An 18819-nucleotide genomic window follows, 5' to 3' on the forward strand; every position below is an offset into this window, starting at 1 on the left:
AGCAGGGCTATAACAGACTGGAGCACAGGACATAGGGCTTCTGGTTATAGGTGAAGAGTGGCATTAGAAAGGTGAGAATATAGCTCACTGTCTAGGAAGATCCAAAGGGTGCTGAAATAGGAAACAGGGAATTAGGGAGACGGCACCAGGAACATTGACAGGATGGGCCCCACACCGATCACAGGGTCAGAGGGCTAAAGCAGTCTGAGAAATGATGCACTTGCTCTTCCCATCCAGTTTATCAGAGCTTACGCAATGATCAGGGCAGCAACAACTGTGAATCTAGCATTTCTACCATGCCAAGCACCGGTATAAATTAGTATTTCATTTGCTTGCATAATAATCTATTGAAGAAGATATTATTATACCCATTTCACAAAGAGGGAATGGAGGGTTTAGAGGAAATTTCCCAAAGTTTTACAAAAACAGAGCTGGACCCTGAGTCTGGGTCCACCTTGACCCCAAACCCAGTTTTCACTGCTGCACAGGTATCCTACCTCCTCGAAGACATTCCCCTCCTTCTTCTCCAGTGAAATGGCAGCGTCAGCTATTATAACCCCAGCAAAAAGACTCGTTATTCCCCAAGGCAATACATTTCATCTCCAAGAACCCTCATTTTACAAATTCTTCCTTCTGATTAACCAAATATTGAACTCATTCCGTTCTCCCAGGCAATCTGATTTATTCCATCTCCTACCATTTAAGAAATATTTTGAAGTATTCATCAGGCATGCTCTGAAGCCTTTTGGACTTGCCAAGTCAAATTTAACTTTCTAAGTGCTCTCAATTATTATGGGTGGCATAGTTTCCAGATCTGTCCAGAAGTGAGGGCTCTTTTAAGACTGCTTAGAAATCTCTTTAAACGTGAGATTTGGGACCAAACCTATATTCCAGATGTGGTTCTTTTGAATTAGGCTCAGCTGGCTTGCAGGTGAACATCTCTGAGCCCAGCCAGGCCTGGAAAGGTAGCTCTCCTTTGCTGTTTTTCTCCATGGATGCTGAGCCCCTCTGGGCATGCTGTTGCTTCTGTTTCTGTAGAAATCTGAGCTGCCCTGAGCATGACAAGACCACTCTTCCGCAGACAGAGAGATGTGACTGGAATGTCACTTTTCTCCTCAAACTGAAGATAAAGGTTTGAGCTTTCTCCTTTCTTTGGAGGGCTCTAGAAAACCCTGAGCAAGCCCTCCTAAGACTGCATCTTCCTTGTCATAAAAGATCTGTGTGAAGGACTCCCCCCACTTTCCTGAAATAGATGTATATCCTTTGGAAGCCTTTTGGAAGGCCATCCAAGAAAAGATCTGATCAAAGTCTATAAAATAATCAGGAATTGCAATTAGGGAGCAGTCTTAAAACTCTCAAGACCCATAGAATTCTTCGGAAGTGCCCACAGTGCAGCAGCCACTGGTTAAACTAATTGGTGGGCAATATTGTCCCAGTGGAGACCACTTCTGAGCATTTTGAGGGCAGTGCATCTGCAGCATTTCAGTAATCCTTTTAATGGAAAAAGTAGGTTTCTAAGCCCTTTTCATTTCCTCAGCTTGTTTTATGCTCTCCTGCTTCTCTATGTTATTTTTAATTTTTTTTTTACCATGAAGAATAGAGATAGTTTTCCCAGATTTGTTTCTCACTGCCATTTCAGAGAAACACTTATATGCTGATTCAGGAAAACTTTTTTTCTTTAGAGTAGCCTTGGAAACACCTGTTAAATGTCCAAATTTAAGGCTACTTAAAGAAATTGGAATGGCAGATACTTTCCATGGGAAAAGGATCTTATGTGGTGAAGGAGGGAGGCTTTCTTTATTGTTTTTTCTTTTTTTCCCCCTTTGTGAGAGGGCACTTAAAAAAATATTCTTGAATAGTACAGCAAAATTGCTCCAAATGATTGCCATTCAACTTGTCTATATTCTTCTCCACTTCCCGCCTTTGACTTCTGTCCTTTGGGAATGGCCCACTCCCAAAGGTGACCTCAGCACTCTGCTTGGTACTTGAGATGGGATTTCATGAGAACAGCACTGACTCTGAGCAATATTCTAACTGCCAATACTTTCAGAGAATGATGGTTCAGGAGGTTTGCAAAAGCTAGTTGGGAGTGAGTGCCATATACATAGACATACCAAAGGCAGGCCAACACACCTCCACCCATCAATATTGAATCTCATTCTTCTTCCTTCTAACAAAGGATTCCACTGTTTATTACTGGAGGAGGAAATGGAAACCCACTCTAGTGTTCTTGCCTGGAAAACCCCATGGACAGAGGAGCCTGGAGAGCTACAGTCCATAGGGTCGCAGAGAGTCGGACACAACTGAGCACGCACGCATTACTTATTATGAGTTGTGAGTTATTAAGAGAATGGAAGATGGAGGTTATGCAGATGAATTAGGAAACATAAATATCTATATCTATACAGATAATCATGAGGAGTCACTTCTGTGAGTTAAGCTGGAGTGTTGTCTTGTCAGTTCCCATGGTGATGATAGGTATCGCAAGATCAATGGAACCACACAAGAAGCTACACATCAGGCTGGTCTCTAACTTTATTCCATCATTCCTTGGATCCCAGGGAGGTCCTGTTCAGTACTGCTGTCCTGGTGACAATCACCTGTGTTTCCTTTAGATGTAATCTTCTCTTCCTTAAGATGACACGCAATGCTGAAGAACACTCTCAGTCCCTGTTGTAGGCTTACCCTCCCCCAAACAGAGATTGCCCACCTCCAGGTCATGCTGCTCAAACAGAGGCTCATACACCTGCAGGCATATATCTTGTCATGTGTCCAGGAGCACAGAAGCTATGGAAGCAACAGATTTGGGGGAGGGTGTTTAAAATTTTTTTTGGGGGGGGGATATAATTTAATAATTTAGCTGGTATAGAATTTGAATTACATTTATATCGATTGACCCAAATATAGTAATGTTATAGAAATGGAGTTAGATTTTATAGGAATTTAGGGATGAAAAAAAGTGACATTGGAGACATTTCCTTCTTGCACTGGGTTATTCTGTGCTGATTTTCTGATCCCCTGGGGACCCACTCTGTCTCCTCAAATGTTAGAATATAACTGTGGAAAAGGCAAGGGTGCACAGCCCTGGGATCCAGCCCCAGGAGGTGCTGAGTGGCTGAATCCCACTGAGGCAGAAAAGTGGTGTGCTTCTGCACTGAGGGATGCCCAGATGTGGCCAGCAGCTGGCTGGGAGCCACCTGCGGGAGTCATTCCCTGGTTAATCCAGCCCATTTGGAACAGATGCCCCGGGTGGACACGTCCACACGCTCCTGATCATTTCCCACATGCTCAGTGAGTCCACACCTGGGAACTGATTGCTATTTTAGTTTCGTGGCATGTTCACTGCTGTTTAAAAATAAGACAAATCAACATGGCTGCAGACAAAGACTCCATCTGGCAGATTCTGCCTCAGGGAAAAATTAAGTGGTGCAGTGCTAAATGGCTTTCTGAGAGGAGTTAGGGCTTATTAAGAGGTAAATAAACAGCATGAGAGGTTTGTAAACAACTAGATCCTGTGGGGAAGCAGGTGAAAGGTGGGGAATGGAGGAGGAGAGGGTGTTTAAGGTCCCATTTCTCAAGTACTATGTGGGTTTGGGGTTCCCCAGGTGGCACTAGTGGTAAAGAACCCACCTGCCAATGCAGGAGATATAAGAGATGTGAGTTCAGTCCCTGGGTCAGGAAGATCCCCTGGAGGAGGGCATGACAACCCACTCCAGTATTCATGCCTGGAGAATCCCATGGACAGAAGAGCCTGGTGGGGTTGCAAAGAGTTGGACATGACCGAAGCAACTTAGCATGCACACACATGAAGGTCTTACGTTTTAAGGAACTAGAGTAGAGGGGATTTATCAAGAAGCTTAGTTGTCTGTAGGATTTCCCACCTGGTATAGGATGAGCTGACCTGGACTGTCCTTCAAGAAACTGGCATGTCATGCCCCAAAGAGCCCGTGTCATTACCCCAGGGTGAAAGGGGAAGCCAGCGAGAAAGAGTGCAGTATAGGAACTAAGAGTGGGCCTGAATCTCAGGTTTACCACTATTACCTGCGTGACCTTGGGGAAGTACCTTAATCTTTCAGAGACTATCTTCAGTTGAAGGCAATACATGTATTTGCCTCAGAGGGTGTTTAAAAAGATTAGTGAGATGACCCATGTAAGGGACTGAGAGCTCGGTTTTGCACTTAGTAAGGATTCACTAAATACAAGCTGCTTTTATGCTGCTGATGACAATGATTGTTAATGTTCTGGGGAGGGCTAGCCACCACTGTTGCCCCAGCATTTTCTTCTTCATGCTATTGGGATACCCACTTTATGTCTGTAATTACATTTCATGAGTTGGGTTCAGACACAAAATGTGCAAACACATTTAAAGAAACTTTAAAAATCCAAACATTTTCCCCAAGCCCCAAAAGAAGGGCCAAATTTAGCCTATGGAAGACTAAGGACTCTGAATGCTGGTTACTGGGCAAATTCTCAGAAATATATATCCTTAAAATCAGGGCTTCCCACCAAGTTTTTGAGGATGTTGAAAAACTATGAATAGTTCTAAATATAAAAAGCCAAAAAAGGCCAACTAGCTTTAAGACTTATAAAGCTACAGTAATCATGACAGTGCAGTATTGGCCAAAGAACAGACTAATAGATCAATAGAACAGAATAGATAGCCCAGAAATAGATTCACATAATTATAGTCAACTGACCTTTGACAAAGGAGCAAAGGCGATACAACTGAGCAAAGAAAATCTTTTCAACAAATGGTGCTGGAACAAGTGGACATTCAAATGACAAAAAAGAACAAAATAGAATCCAGACACAGATCTTGTGCTCTTCACAAAAATCAACTCAAAATGGATCACAGGCCTAAACATAAAATGCAGAACTATAAAACTCCAAGAAGACAACATAGCAGAAAACCTAGATGACCTTTGGTATGACGATGACTTTTCAGGTAAACACCATAGGCACTATTCATGAAAGAAGTAATTGATAAGTGGGATTTCATTAAAATAAAAAATTTCTGTTATATGAAAAATGATGGTAAGAGAATGAGAACACAAGCCACTATCTGGGACAAAATATGTGTTTTGCAAAAGACACATTTGATAAAGGATTGTTATCTGAAATATACAAGAACTCTTAAGGGTTAGTCACTCAGTGTCCGACTCTTTGCGACCCCCATGGACTGTAGCCCACCAGGCTCCTCTGTCCATGGGATTCCCCAGGCAAGAATACTGGAGTGGGTAACCATTCCCTTCTCTAGGGATAAAACCCGGTCTCCTGCATTGCAGGCGGATTCTTTACCATCTGAGCCACCAGGAAAGCTCTTAAAACTCAACAATAACAACAAACAACCCAATTAAAAAATGGACAAGAGACCTAAACAGACACCTCAACAAAGAAGATATACAGATGTCAAATAAGCATACAAAGAGCTCCACATCATATGTCATCAGAGAAATGCAAATTAAAATGAGATATCGTACATCCCTATTTGAATACACAAATCCTGAACACTAACAACACAGCATTTTCTTCTTCATGCTACTGGGATGCCCACTTTATGTCTGTGATTACATTCCATGAATTGGGTTCAGACACATAATGTGCAAACACATTTAAAGAAACTTTAAAAATCCAAACATTTTCCCCAAGCCCAAAAAGAAGGTTTTTTTTTTTTTAAAAAAAAAAAAAAACAGGTGAGGAAGCTGAGCAACAGGCAGTCTCATACATTGTTTGTAGGAATGGTACAGCCATTTTGAATGGTACAATGGAACAGCCACTCTGATAGACAATTTGTTGGTTTCCTAAAAAACTAAGGCCTACGGCACTTAACCTATATTACCATTTAAGTGCCTACTTTTATTGTATTATTACTGCTATCTCTGTTTCATAGATGAGGAAACTTAGGCCCAGAAAGGTCATCCAACTTGTGTAAGGTCACACAGGTACATCTACCAGGACACAGGAATGACAGCTGTGGGGCCTTCCTGGCTCCATGTAGTCTCTTGGTTCTGTTGCAGAGGCTATAAATCGTGATCCGCTCAGACACAAATCATGCCTGTTGACAGGAGTCCAGAGGTTTGGGGACACTGGGATTCTTGTTTTATGATTCTTCTACCCATTGAATTTGGGGGAGAACCTAATGCATTCAAACCTGACATGATAAGCTGAATTGGCCCAAATAGTTTATGGCCCACTGTGAGTGCAGGGTGAGGCTGTGGGAGTGGGGTGGGCCCTTGCAAAACCGATGCTTCAGAGAGGGCGTCTATTTGGCTGGTGCCAAATGCAGAGCAAAGAGCCTCAGGGTGGATGCAGCGGTCTGCTGGTCTGTCAACTCCAGCCAGTGGCACGTTTAGTGGTCATGCCTCAAATGACACTATGTTTCTCTGTTATGTGCATTTTTCAGATTCTTCCTGCAGACCTATTTTGCTTTGTTATTAGAGCTTGGATTCAAGCTTTATGATAAAGAGTTTGTCTTCTTTTATGCAGTTCAAATCCCCAGCCAATGGTCCATCTTTCTTACTCCCCTGGGCTTCACTGGTGGCTCAGCTGGTAAAGAATCTGCCTGAAATGTGAGAGACCTGGGTTTGATCCCTGAGTTGGGAAGATCCCCTGGATAAGGGAACAGCTACCTACTCTAGTATTCTGGCCTGGATAATTCTATACAGTCCATGGGGGGTAGCAATGTGTTGGACACTACTGACTCTCACTTCACTTGGATCAAGCTTATGGTGACTCTTGGCTATCAAGGTTATAGAACTATCCTTAGTAATATCTTAGCCAACATTTGCTGATGGCTACTGAATGCCAGCCACTATACTAAGCATTTTACATGCATTACTTCATATGACACTTGAAGCAAACCCAGGAAAGTAGCTTTAGGGTGAAAAACTTATGAGTGTATTTTGATGTTTGGGTGGCCCTGGTAAAGCCTCAATTCTGTCCATCATTCCATCATCTTTGGGTTTACCAGAGGGATGGTATATGGAGGAAAATAATAATAGCATGGGGATTAAATAGCCATTAGTATTAAGAGCCACATGAATGTGATATTCTAACATAGAATACCATGTGTTAGAAGTTGGGTTGGGATAACTGGCCTGGGCTCTAGGACAGATGAAGCCACCTCAGTTCAGTTCAGTCCAGTCGCTCAGTCGTGTCTGACTCTTTGGGACCCCATGAATCGCAGCACACCAGGCCTCCCTGTCCATCACCAACTCCCGGAGTTCACTCAGACTCATGTCCATTGAGTCAGTGATGCCATCCAGCCATCTCATCCTCGGTCGTCCCCTTCTCCTCCTGCCCTCAATCCCTCCCAGCATCAGAGTCTTTTCCAATGAGTCAACTCTTCGCATGAGGTGGCCAAAGTACTGGAGTTTCAGCTTCAGCATCAGTCCTTCCAAAGAAATCCCAGGGCTTATCTCCTTCAGAATGGACTGGTTGGATCTCCTTGCAGTCCAAGGGACCCTCAAGAGTCTTCTCCAACACCACAGTTCAAAACCATCAATTCTTCAGTGCTCAGCCTTCTTCACAGTCCAACTCACATCCATACATGACCACAGGAAAAACCATAGCCTTGACTAGATGGACCTTAGTCGGCAAAGTAATGTCTCTGCTTTTGAATATACTATCTAGGTTGGTCACAACTTTTCTTCCAAGCAGTAAGCGTCTTTTAATTTCATGGCTTCAGTCACCATCTGCAGTGATTTTGGAGCCCCCCAAAATAAAGTCTGACACTGTTTCCACTGTTTATCCATCTATTTCCCATGAAGTTATGGGACTGGATGCCATGATCTTCGTTTTCTGAATGTTGAGCTTGAAGCCAACTTTTTCACTCTCCTCTTTCACTTTCATCAAGAGGCTTTTTAGTACCTCTTCACTTTCTGCCATAAGGGTGGTGTCATCTGCATATCTGAGGTTATTGATATTTCTCCCGGCAATCTTGATTCCAGCTTGCGTTTCTTCCAGTCCAGCGTTTCTCATGATGTACTCTGCATAGAAGTTAAATAAGCAGGGTGACAATATACAGCCATGACATACTCCCTTTCCTATTTGGAACCAGTCTGTTGTTCCATGTCCAGTTCTAACTGTTGCTTCCTGACCTGCATACAGATTTCTCAAGAGGCAGGTTAGGTGGTCTGGTATTCCCATCTCTTTCACCTAAATCCCTTGTATAATCTAAATCTCAGTCTGCGTGTACTCAGGAGTGCTATGGAAAGGGTTTGGGAGAGAGAGGTCTAGGTTCTAGAAGGGTTTCCCAAATTCAGATTTTAAGTCCTGCCACATAAAAGAGAAATGAGAGAACAGAACACAGGTTCTGCTTTTAAAACATGGTTACCTTGCCCAATGGAAAATGTGATTCAGTGAATGCCTGTGACCTATGCCAATAAAACAGGCAATTCCTCACTTGCATGGGTGGAGAATGTAGCAAGGAAAATGAAGGTTCAGGTTGGACCTGGCTTTGAAAAAATTAGAGTTGAAGTGACTGGAAATAAAAAAATAATAATGTAGTGCTAATTATAGTGCAGACATTGAGTTAACAGTTTATAAGGATTATTTCATTCAATCCACATGACCCTGGGAGACAGGTGCTAATACTGGTCCCATTTTACAGAAGATGAAATGGAGGCTGCAGGGATCATGTAACTACAAATGTCCACGCATTTAGGAAGTGGCAGTTCTGAAACAAGCCCAGGTGTGACACTGAAGTCCTTGACTCCAAGTGTCCAGTAAGACGTCACATTTTAAACATCTTGTGGAGGCCACTTTATGTGCCCTCCTCTGGAACTGCACCGTCTGGTTGTTTTTATAGCTCTGTTACTTTCAAGCTCTCTCACCTGTCATCTTTTCACAAAATGTACCGTAGAGGGACTATGATCACTGGAGATGAGACAAATGGGGCCACGACTGCCTAAGTAGGTCATGGAGTTAATAGCGACAGACCCAGGATCAGGATCTCTGGTCTCCTCAACTCTCTGGGTTTCCAGGGGTCTCCAGCATGGAAGGAAACTGACATACAAATAAAACCAGGTTGCAGGCCAGGCATCTGCCTTCTCCAACAGAGCTCACCGTGGCTGGGAGCCTTCATGACCATGCTTCAGAAGACTGGCCACAATCCTGTAGCACCGGCAATTCTTTTTATGTTATAGAAGCCAACTGACAGAAAAGAGCATCTCCAAGTTTCGGTAAAAAGTCAGAATTTAGAAGTTTGCAGGGAATTCTTTGGCAGTCCAGTGGTGAGGACTCAGAGCTTTCACTGTTCTGGGCCCAGGTTTGATCTCTGGTCAGGGAATTAAGATTCCAAAAGCTGCAGAGCGTGGCCAGTTCAGCTCAGTTGCTCAGTTGTGTCTAACTCTTTGCGACCCCATGAACTGCAGCACGCCAGGCTTCTCTGTCCATCACCAAATCATGGAGCTTGCATGAATGTGGCCAATAAAATGAAATAAAACTTTCTAATTGGAACCATTTCTCACCTAAGCTCCTGACATCTCTTGATCCTGGTCTTTTGGTACCAGAATAAGTCACAGGTACCACTTTTGGGTGACATGTCAGGCTGTGAGCTGACGTGTTTTCTCTGCCTGTTTGAAAGTTGCTCATCCTTCAGTGACCTCCTGAAATGTCACCTCTTCAGGGAAGGCTTCCCTTGGCTGGCTCTGATATTTTTGGCAGGCAGATGTGTCCCTGTAGCCCATGCATGACTGTGACCCTCTATCCACAGGCAGGGGACACTGTAGTTGTTTACCAGTTCCTCATGACCTATGGACCGAGAGCCCTTCGAGGCTCAAAGGGTCTTCATGTCCACACACATGCACTTGGTCCCTACTTGAGACTGCTGAACAGATGAATAAGTGTGTGCTTGGCTGCTGAAACACTGAAAGGCTTTTACTGCATTACAATATGGTGACAAAAACCTTCATGGATATTTTTGCTTCCCACTTCTGCTTCCTTCTTGAATACCAATAAAAATGTATTAAGCTCGATGGAAAATTACAAATCTCTTGCTGGGTATGGTTTCTAGATTCATTAAATTGAGCCCTGGGAGAAACTAAGCTAATACAATTCTGAAGCTAATCTCTCCTTGAAGTCATTCCATAAATCTGATTAATGGGTCACCTTAAGACCACAAGCACAGTGGCTATATTAAAAGAAAATGCTCTAACAGGATTGTAATTCTGTTAACAAGGATTCTGCTGTTTGCAAAAAGATTTGCTCACAGTATAAATAAGTCTAGGCTGGATGATGCATGGGATTAGGGGGAGCAAAATTCAAAAGGTCCTAGTATTCAGCTGCACGAAAATGAAGACATTTGACATCAGTTCTTCAAATGTGTGAATCAGGGACAAAATGGATAGAACTAGTACTTGAGAGAGAAGCTTTTATAGTGTTTCTCAGGGAAAAAAAATGTCCTCTCAGATCTTGTATTCTTTGCCTGAAATTCTGTCATATACCATCGAATGGTAGAAGTGAATGCTCCTCACCATCAGTTATTTATCTAACATTTTCTGGCTTGCTATTCTGGGGTCTTTCATAGAATTAATCCACTTCAGGGTTGGAAGAACTTTAGGGATTTATATTACAGAATGTTCCAAAGTGTGTCTGTTCCTCTTAATATGTGGAAAATAATTCACAAGGACTTGAAGCTCAGTAGGCGACAGTATTGAGGACATGGAGGTGGCCTCTCCAATATCTGCTCCTCCTTCTCTTGGAAATAACTCATGTTTTTGTTAGGATTTTTCACCTTCCCTGGGAAGCCCATATGCTTTCAGGGAGGTGAACCTTCTTCCTGGGCTCTGCGACTCAGGTATAACTTAATTAGAATAATCTCAGCTCCTGCTCACAAGGATTGGTTAAGGGATGGGCATGTGATCCACTGGGGTTCTAGAAGGTACTAAGCAGTAAAGAATATCTGGGGAGTAAACTTCCTGAACCTTCTGAGAATGCCTCCAAAAGTCCTTTTGTTTCTCCCTTTGTGGGTTATTTTATATTGATGTGAAGGCTGGAGCTGCTGCAGTCATCTCATTACCATGAGGGAAATCTGCTTGAGGGTAAAGATGGCATAGAGGGGGACCAAATGAAAAGGACAGCTAAGCGCTGCAGCTAGCATACCACCGATTGACTGACTGAACTATGCCTGATCACCTGCCCACCTCAGGACATTTGTAGTGACTTGAAGAAGCACAAGCTGGAATCAAGATTGCCGGGAGAAATATCAATAACCTCAGATATGCAGATGATACCACCCTTATGGCAGAAAGTGAAGAGGAGCTAAAAAGCCTCTTGATGAAAGTGAAAGAGGAGGGTGAAAAAGCTGGCTTTAAGCTCAGCATTCAGAAAATGAAGATCATGGCATCCGGTCCCATCACTTCATGGGAAATAGATGGGGAAACAGTGGAAACAGTGTCAGGCTTTATTTTTGGGGGCTTCAAAATCACTGCAGATGGTGACTGAAGCCATGAAATTAAAAGACGCTTACTGCTTGGAAGAAAAGTTATGACCAACCTAGATAGCATATTCAAAAGCAGAGACATTACTTTGCCAACAAAGGCCCTTCTAGTCAAGGCTATGGTTTTTCCAGTGGTCATGTATGGATGTGAGAGTTGGACTCTGAAGAAAGCTGAGTGCCAAAGAATTGATGCTTTTGAACTGTGGTGTTGGAGAAGACTCTTGAGAGTCCCTTGGACGGTAAGGAGATCCAACCAGTCCATTCTGAAGGAGATCAGCCCTGGGATTTCTTTGGAAGGACTGATGCTGAAGCTGAAACTCCAGTACTTTGGCCACCTCATGCGAAGAGTTGACTCATTGGAAAAGACTCTGATGCTGGGAGGGATTGGGGGCAGGAGGAGAAGGGGACGACTGAGGATGAGATGGCTGGATGGCATCACTGACTCTATGGACATGAGTCTGAGTGAACTCCGGGAGTTGGTGATGGACAGGGAGGCCTGGCGTGCTGTGATTCATGGGGTCGCAAAGAGTCGGATGCGACTGAGCGACTGAACTGAACTGAAGAAACAAAATTTCTTCATTGTTTAAAAGTGTTTGAGCTGAGGTTTCCATTTCTTGCCATAAAGAGTATCTCGGCTGACACAACAGTTCAATGAAGTTGGATAGTTCCTTACTGAAGGTTCTCCCAGAATCTTTATTATTAACGTTCATTTGTTTGACTCAAGAGATTTATAAAGTAATTATTATTTTCCAGGTTTAATTGGCTGTGGGTTCTGTTCTTTCAAAGTTCATCCCACAGGATAAGATCTAGTGTGACTTCTGGGTTTTACAAAAGTAGAAGCTGAGACCCAAAGATTTCAAGGACTTTTCTAAGCTACCACTAGTAGTTAGATACAGATCTGGGCCTAGAGTATAGGCCTTCTGACACCAAGGCCTGCGTTCTTGCTTCAAGTTCATACCACCTCTCTACAGAGATGTTCCCTCACTGAAGATAAATCTCCAAAAGGAGAATCTAATTATTCTTTTGCAGCGATTCCAACTTCCTATGATATTGTAAAGTGAAAGTTACAAATTAGGGGGCTCAAAGGCAAAGTAAGAATTTTAGGTCAAATAAAATAGGTCTGAAGTTTTAAAAAGTGTATCAGTTGTCAACACTTAAAAAATCAGGTTATTTCAGGACTTGCCTGGAGGCACAGTGGTAAGAATCCACTTGCCAGTGCAGGGGATACAGGTTCAGTGCCTGGTCAGGGAAGATCCCACATGCCAAGAAGCAACTAAGTCTGTCTGCCACAGCTACTGAAGCTTGTGTGCTCTAGGGCTCACAAGCCACAAATACTGAGCCTGTGTGCCACAACTACTGAAGCCCACACGCACTAGGGCCCAGAGCCACTACTATGAGCCTGTGGGCGGCAACTACTGAAGCCTGTGCCCCTAGAACCTGTGCTTTGCAACAGGAGAAGCCACCTCAATGAGAAGCCCACACATCAAAATGAAGAGTAGTTCCTGCTTGGCACAACTGGAGAAAGCCTATGCAAAGCAACAAAGTCACAGGACAGCCCCCACTCCAAAAAAAAATCAGGCTATTTCAAATAAAACTGTTAATTTCTGCTGCTGCTAAGTCACTTCAGTCGTGTCTGACTCTGTGCGACCCCATAGAGGGCAGCCCACCAGGCTCCGCCATCCCTGGGATTCTCCAGGCAAGAACACTGGAGTGGGTTGCCATTTCCTTCTCCAATGCATGAAAGTGAAAAGTCAAAGTGAAGTCACTCAGTTGTGTCCAACCCTCAGCGACCCCATGGACTGCAGGCTACCAGGATCCTCTGTCCATGGGATTTTCCAGGCAAGAGTACTGGAGTGGGGTGCCATTCTAGCTCCCCCTAATATCATTCAAACAATCTGGCAACATTAGGCCTGTTTTTCCACATGGTAAGCAGCTGGAGCTCACGGCCAGTTCTGTCTCCTAAGATGAATGCGTCTCAGTTTGCCACAGTTCCCACCACTCCCTGTTGCCTCCTAGCACTGATGTCAAGTGTCAGTTGCCGCCAACCAGTACGTCAATAATATTGCTTTCTTTTTTAATATCTAGTCTATTCCATTCAATCACTTGCCTGGTTCTTATAGTCAATTACTTCATAATACTGGAAAAATTAAAATTTCCCAAATTGAGATACTATAAAATCTTTCCAAGATTTTACAAGTTTGGAATAACACCGAGTTAACCAAAGATGAACAGATTTGTTGTAATCTTTTCTTAGTCTTTCATGAACCATGGGGAGTCTAGGAAGGCCAGTGTACATTTCTCTGTTCATGAAATTTTTTTTTTCCCAGAGACCATTTCTTGTCACTATCATTCCACTGAACACACTTTGGGAAATACTACCACAAAACCCCCTTATGTAAACAATAAGAACCTACTATATAACAGAGGTAACTATACTCAACATCTTGTAATAATCTATAAATGGAAAAGAATCTGAAAAAGAATACATAGATATGTATAATTGAATCATTTTGCTGTATACTTGAAACTAACAGACTGTGAATAAACTATAGTTCAACTACAGTTCAGTTGAAAAAAATAAGAATTTGTATTTATATTATCAATAACCAAAAAGTCTTCCCCAGTACATATAGCATGATATAAGCATTCCCAAAGTAATTTTTAAGTCCTGACAACTATGATAATCAAGTATTGAAATAAATTGAACTTAGATTCTGGTTTTCAAATACTCTTTGGGTTAAACTATGATTCACTAAAATAATTAAGAATGATCAAACCCATTATTATTACTAAACATTGATGTGTAACAATTTTGAGAAGATACCTCTGAAATTATATTATTAAGAAAAAAATAAAATGATATTATATGTTTGAAAAAATAAAAAAGAAAAACCTTTATGCCCCTCTCTACCAGTAGCCTGGGAATAAAGGTCTTTTTCTCTGGGTTGTTATCACCTCCATTTATTGCTGTTCTTCTAGAAGTTATTTTGAGAGCAGAATGACAACAGCCTGGCCTGTATCAGGCCAGCACCCAGCACAGGTCAGTCTGACTGATGCTGAAATTACCCCAGAACAGGCCCATTTTTATGGGATGCTCTGAACAGAGCAGGGAGAGCAGGACCAAGCTGACTGAGGTCCACACGTGTCCCTGCTTCACAGGGCATCTTCTATGGGAAAAACAACAAAGGAAACAAAGGAGAAAGACACACACACACACACACACAAAAGCCCAAAACCAAAGGTAATGGGGCAGTGGAGGGAAGCGTGTTGAATGGTGACAAGACAGCAACAATGCTTTCTTTAAAAAACGTCTCCTTGGGAAAAGTGACACACTGCAACAGCTATTTTTTTCTCTCTTAATAATTTCCTTATTCAAAGCTGAGGAATGATTCAATCTCAACTCTAGGTATTCAATGTGCTAGTCACATTCAACAGTTAGATCTAGCCGGGGGGGAGGGGTGAGAACGTCAAGGCTTCAGGATGATATTCTTAGGTATGCAACTGTGGCCCTGCGGGCACAGGAAGCAGAAGCTCATCTTTTGCTGAGGGGAGGGTATGGAGGTTCTCTTAGGGGTGCCCGAGGGACAGCTGAGTCCCTTGCATTACGTGATCTCCTGAGAAGCTTCCCCAGGCTACAACTTTCTGAGTGGAGTCTGACTTTTAAACCCTCTCATCAGTCAGCTCTAAGTCGACAAATTACATGTTTTTCCCCAGGGAAGAGGGCTTCTTAGAAAGCAGCAGCCCCTGAATAGCTGTGAGGCATACCCTAGAGCAAGCTCCTTTCACCCCAAGAAGGACCAGAGTGACAGTACCAACTTCTGCTAAACTGGGATCCATGGTATCAGAGGGAACAAGTCAGAGCGACGGTGCTTCTCAAGAGAGATGGACTTTATTCTTACTTGGCAGAAAGTCAAGCCCTCACCTGCTGCAATTGACTGACTCATCTAAGGCGTCTCATTGCCAGACCAGAAAGCACTCTTTGTCACTGAAATCTCACTGCAAGCCCAGACTCCATTCCCTTGCTTCTTTCTGGGCTACAGGAATTGTCATAAAGTTGAGATACGTGATAATTCGACTATCTTCCCTTACTGATTGGGAGCATGTCCTTTTCCCAACAACCCAGTCTGGCTATTGACTCAATGGAGTATTTCTAAAACCACAGCATATATAAAATTATGTTCTATAGCATGGCAAGACAAGTGGTGAACCGTTTTTGTTTGGGTTGGGACATTGGAGAGGGAGCTTAAGGGCAGTCTTGATGAAGCTAATATGAGTTTTACATTCTAAAAATAAAGCCACGACAGCTTGTATACTGACTATCGTACAACAGGAGCAGTGCTAAGTACTTTATAAGGATTATTACACTCAACTCTCATGACCACCTCAGGAAGTGCTCCAGTTTTACAGATGACAAAATGAGTCTCAGAGAGGTTAGGTCACTTGCCTAAGGTCACACAGAGTTAATGACTGATGGAGACAGAGTTCAATGTGGGCAGTGTGTCCGGGGCTGATTCTCCAATACTGTGCCTACTACTCCCCTCAAAAACAGTGATGCCACTTTTCTCTGAGGGTCTCTAAACATGCTCCAACATGCTCATGGCCACACTCAACCAAAATGAATGTGAATTTATGCAAGATTCTTAAACACCTAACACATTTACACAGCAAAGGAAATGTCACATAAATAAAGATCTCCTAGTTTTAATAAATGATGGACTCAAATCTCAATTTCTTTTGTTTTCTGTTTTTCCCCATTGTGGAGAATCAAACAGCTTCACTACAATGAAATAATGCTATCTCCCTACCCCATCCTTTCATAAACAGCTGCTGCGGTGGCAGCAGCCACAGAAAGATCAGAGCTGGGGTCAAGACTTCCCCGGGTGTTTGGCTTTACCTGCTATAGACGAGGCACTCTCGGCTATTGATCACTTTATCAGATTTGTACCTCCGGAGGTCTTCCCAAGCATCCTTGATGGCAGTGACCGCCAGGATGATACAGATTGGTATCACGCTCACCTCTGGCTGGAATGCATTGAGCACGGGGATAAAATTCAGAACCACGATGCCCACAAAATAGAAGTTGGCAAACCGGTGCAGCTGCTCGAAGATGTTCTTGGGTATAAAGGACAACACGGTGTACTTGCTGGTCTTGATTTGATTCCCACGATAATGTCTGTTGGGGTTCTCTTTGTGGGCCCATCTTTCAAAGAGCAGGTTGGAAACCACCACTCGCTTCTTGTCTTCTTTCCTTTTCCGCCTTTTCTTGCCTTCCTTTCTCATCTCTGCTCAGTCCTGTCTCTAATTCTTATAGTAGGACACTCGAGTTTCCCATAAAAGAGGTTCTTTTCTGATCATTTCCATTGTTCAGCTGCCAGCAAGTGATGACATCTTTGACTTGCCTTCTTGGCTGAAAATTTTTCTCTACTTTCAGAAGGAAAACTAAAAATAAAAAAGCCGGTATATAAACACTAAGGGAGAAGGATGACAGGAAAGAGCTTGCAGAGAACAGGTGTGTATCCACTGGTTACTTCCTTCTACTGTTGAGACTCCACCTGTTGGAATGCAGACGCCATTCACAGGTAGCTTCCTTTTCCACCCCAGGCAACCCAGAACAGGTGTGCCAACTCTGGGTCCTAAAACCTACCTGGTTAAGTTCTAAAGGCAAGGATTTACAGCCAAGAGCCACAGATGCTCTAAAAATGGTATATATTTTCTGGTTTGGGAGACATTTCTCATGAGTCTTCAAAGAGCTATTCCTGAAGTTGGTCTCCTGAGATGATTCAGTCAATTTCAGAGTTTAATTCTTAAAGAAAAAAAAAAAAAACTATCTATCTCTCTTGTCTACTATTTGGCTGTGCAAGGTCTTAGTTGAGGCACTTGAGATCTTCATATAACACTTGGGACTTTCAAATGTGGCATGCAAGATCTTCAGTTGCAGAATGTGGGATTTACTTCCCTGACCAGGGATTGAACCTGGGTCCTTTGCACTGGGAGCATGGCGTCTTAGCCTCTGGCCCACAATGGAAATCCCTAGAGTTTAAGTCCTGAGCTTTCTATCCTCCTCTTGATAATGTAACATCCTAGGTTTAATAATATGGTGTTTATAAAGAAAGAAAGTGAAGTCACTCAGTCGTGTCCGACTCTTTGCGACACCATGGACTGTAGCCTACCAGGCTCCTCAGTCCATGGGATTTTCCAGGCAAGAATTCTGGAGTGGGTTGCCATTTCCTTCTCCAGGGGATCTTCCCGACCCAGGGATCGAACCCGGATCTCCCGCATTGTAGGCAGACGCTTTACTGTCTGAGCTACCAGGGAAGGCCTAATATGGTGTTTACATAGTTAAATTAAGGTTTCTAAATCTCAGTACTAGTGACATTTTGAGCAGGATCATAATCTTTGTTGTGGGAGGTTTTCCTGTATATTATAAAATGTTTAGCATCATCCTTGGTTTTACCCACCAGATTCCTTCCTTCCCAATATGGCAACCAAAAATGTCTCCAAAATATTTCAGAAGTTCCTTGCATAGGAAAATAGCCCTTGATGAGTATCACTGAATTAAGTGAATTAAAAAAATGAAAGTGAGAAGAGAGACCAGCTTTTTGAGGATGCTAATAAGTTTACACAATCCATTTGCCACAGAGAAAACAGAGGAATACTTGCCATTACCGTTCGTATATCTGGATGTTGGAGCAGTTTATCTGTCTATCAAAGCGGTATCTCCTGAAGTCCTCCAGGCCATCTTTGACCATGATGATGAACAGGACGATGGCCAATGGTAACATGGTGATTTCCCTGTGGAAGACTTCCAAGGTGGGCATCCAGTTCAGAATCACCAGGAACAGGAAATAGAGGTTAGCCCATCTGGAGAGGGCAAGAAAGGTGTGAGTGAAAACTATGGAGAAGAAAAAATATGGTTGACACACTATTTCTTCCCTACTACTAGCTGTTACTAACTAATATGACATTCTCTTTCAGTGTCACCTTGAACGTCACGGTAAGGGCTTTGAAGTCAAATCCATCTAAAATGAAGATAGTACTATGTACTTTATAGGTTTCCTATACATATTACATGGGAAGATATTTACTATGTATGCAATAGAGGGTTCCAGAGTATAGTAGTTGCTCGATAAATGGTAGGTGCTAATAATTACAAAATTTAGGATAATGTCTGGATGCATACTTTGCTTTATAATTAAAATGTAATTTTGCCTATATTATCTCAAAACAATGACTTGCAAGTTTTAAGCTTTCCAGGGTACATCTTGCTCCCTCTAGCCACAGGGCCTCCACACATAAAGGTCTGTCTGAAAGAACATTCTTCCGGCTCCCTTTTCTGACTTCTCTCTGCCTCTTTCCACCTGGTTAATGCATTCTTTTCT

At 42.8% G+C, this 18819-nt stretch overlaps 1 protein-coding gene across 2 annotated transcripts in view; it reads right to left on the minus strand.

Moving 5' to 3' along the window:
• The window catches only part of ATP10B (ATPase phospholipid transporting 10B (putative)), a 383816-nt gene that overhangs the window by 123401 nt on the left and 241596 nt on the right, over positions 1-18819 (minus strand). Inside the window, exon 4 of one of the 2 annotated variants that reach the window (XM_069592540.1) lies at positions 18107-18301. In XM_069592540.1, the coding sequence (XP_069448641.1) occupies positions 18107-18301 (195 nt within the window). Of the gene's footprint in view, positions 1-16334; positions 16721-18106; positions 18302-18819 lie in introns of those variants that run through there. The other variant, XM_069592541.1, reaches the window with a different exon arrangement.

The sequence above is a fragment of the Ovis canadensis genome, chromosome 5, assembly GCF_042477335.2.
Source record: "Ovis canadensis isolate MfBH-ARS-UI-01 breed Bighorn chromosome 5, ARS-UI_OviCan_v2, whole genome shotgun sequence".
Taxonomy (NCBI): domain Eukaryota; kingdom Metazoa; phylum Chordata; class Mammalia; order Artiodactyla; family Bovidae; genus Ovis; species Ovis canadensis.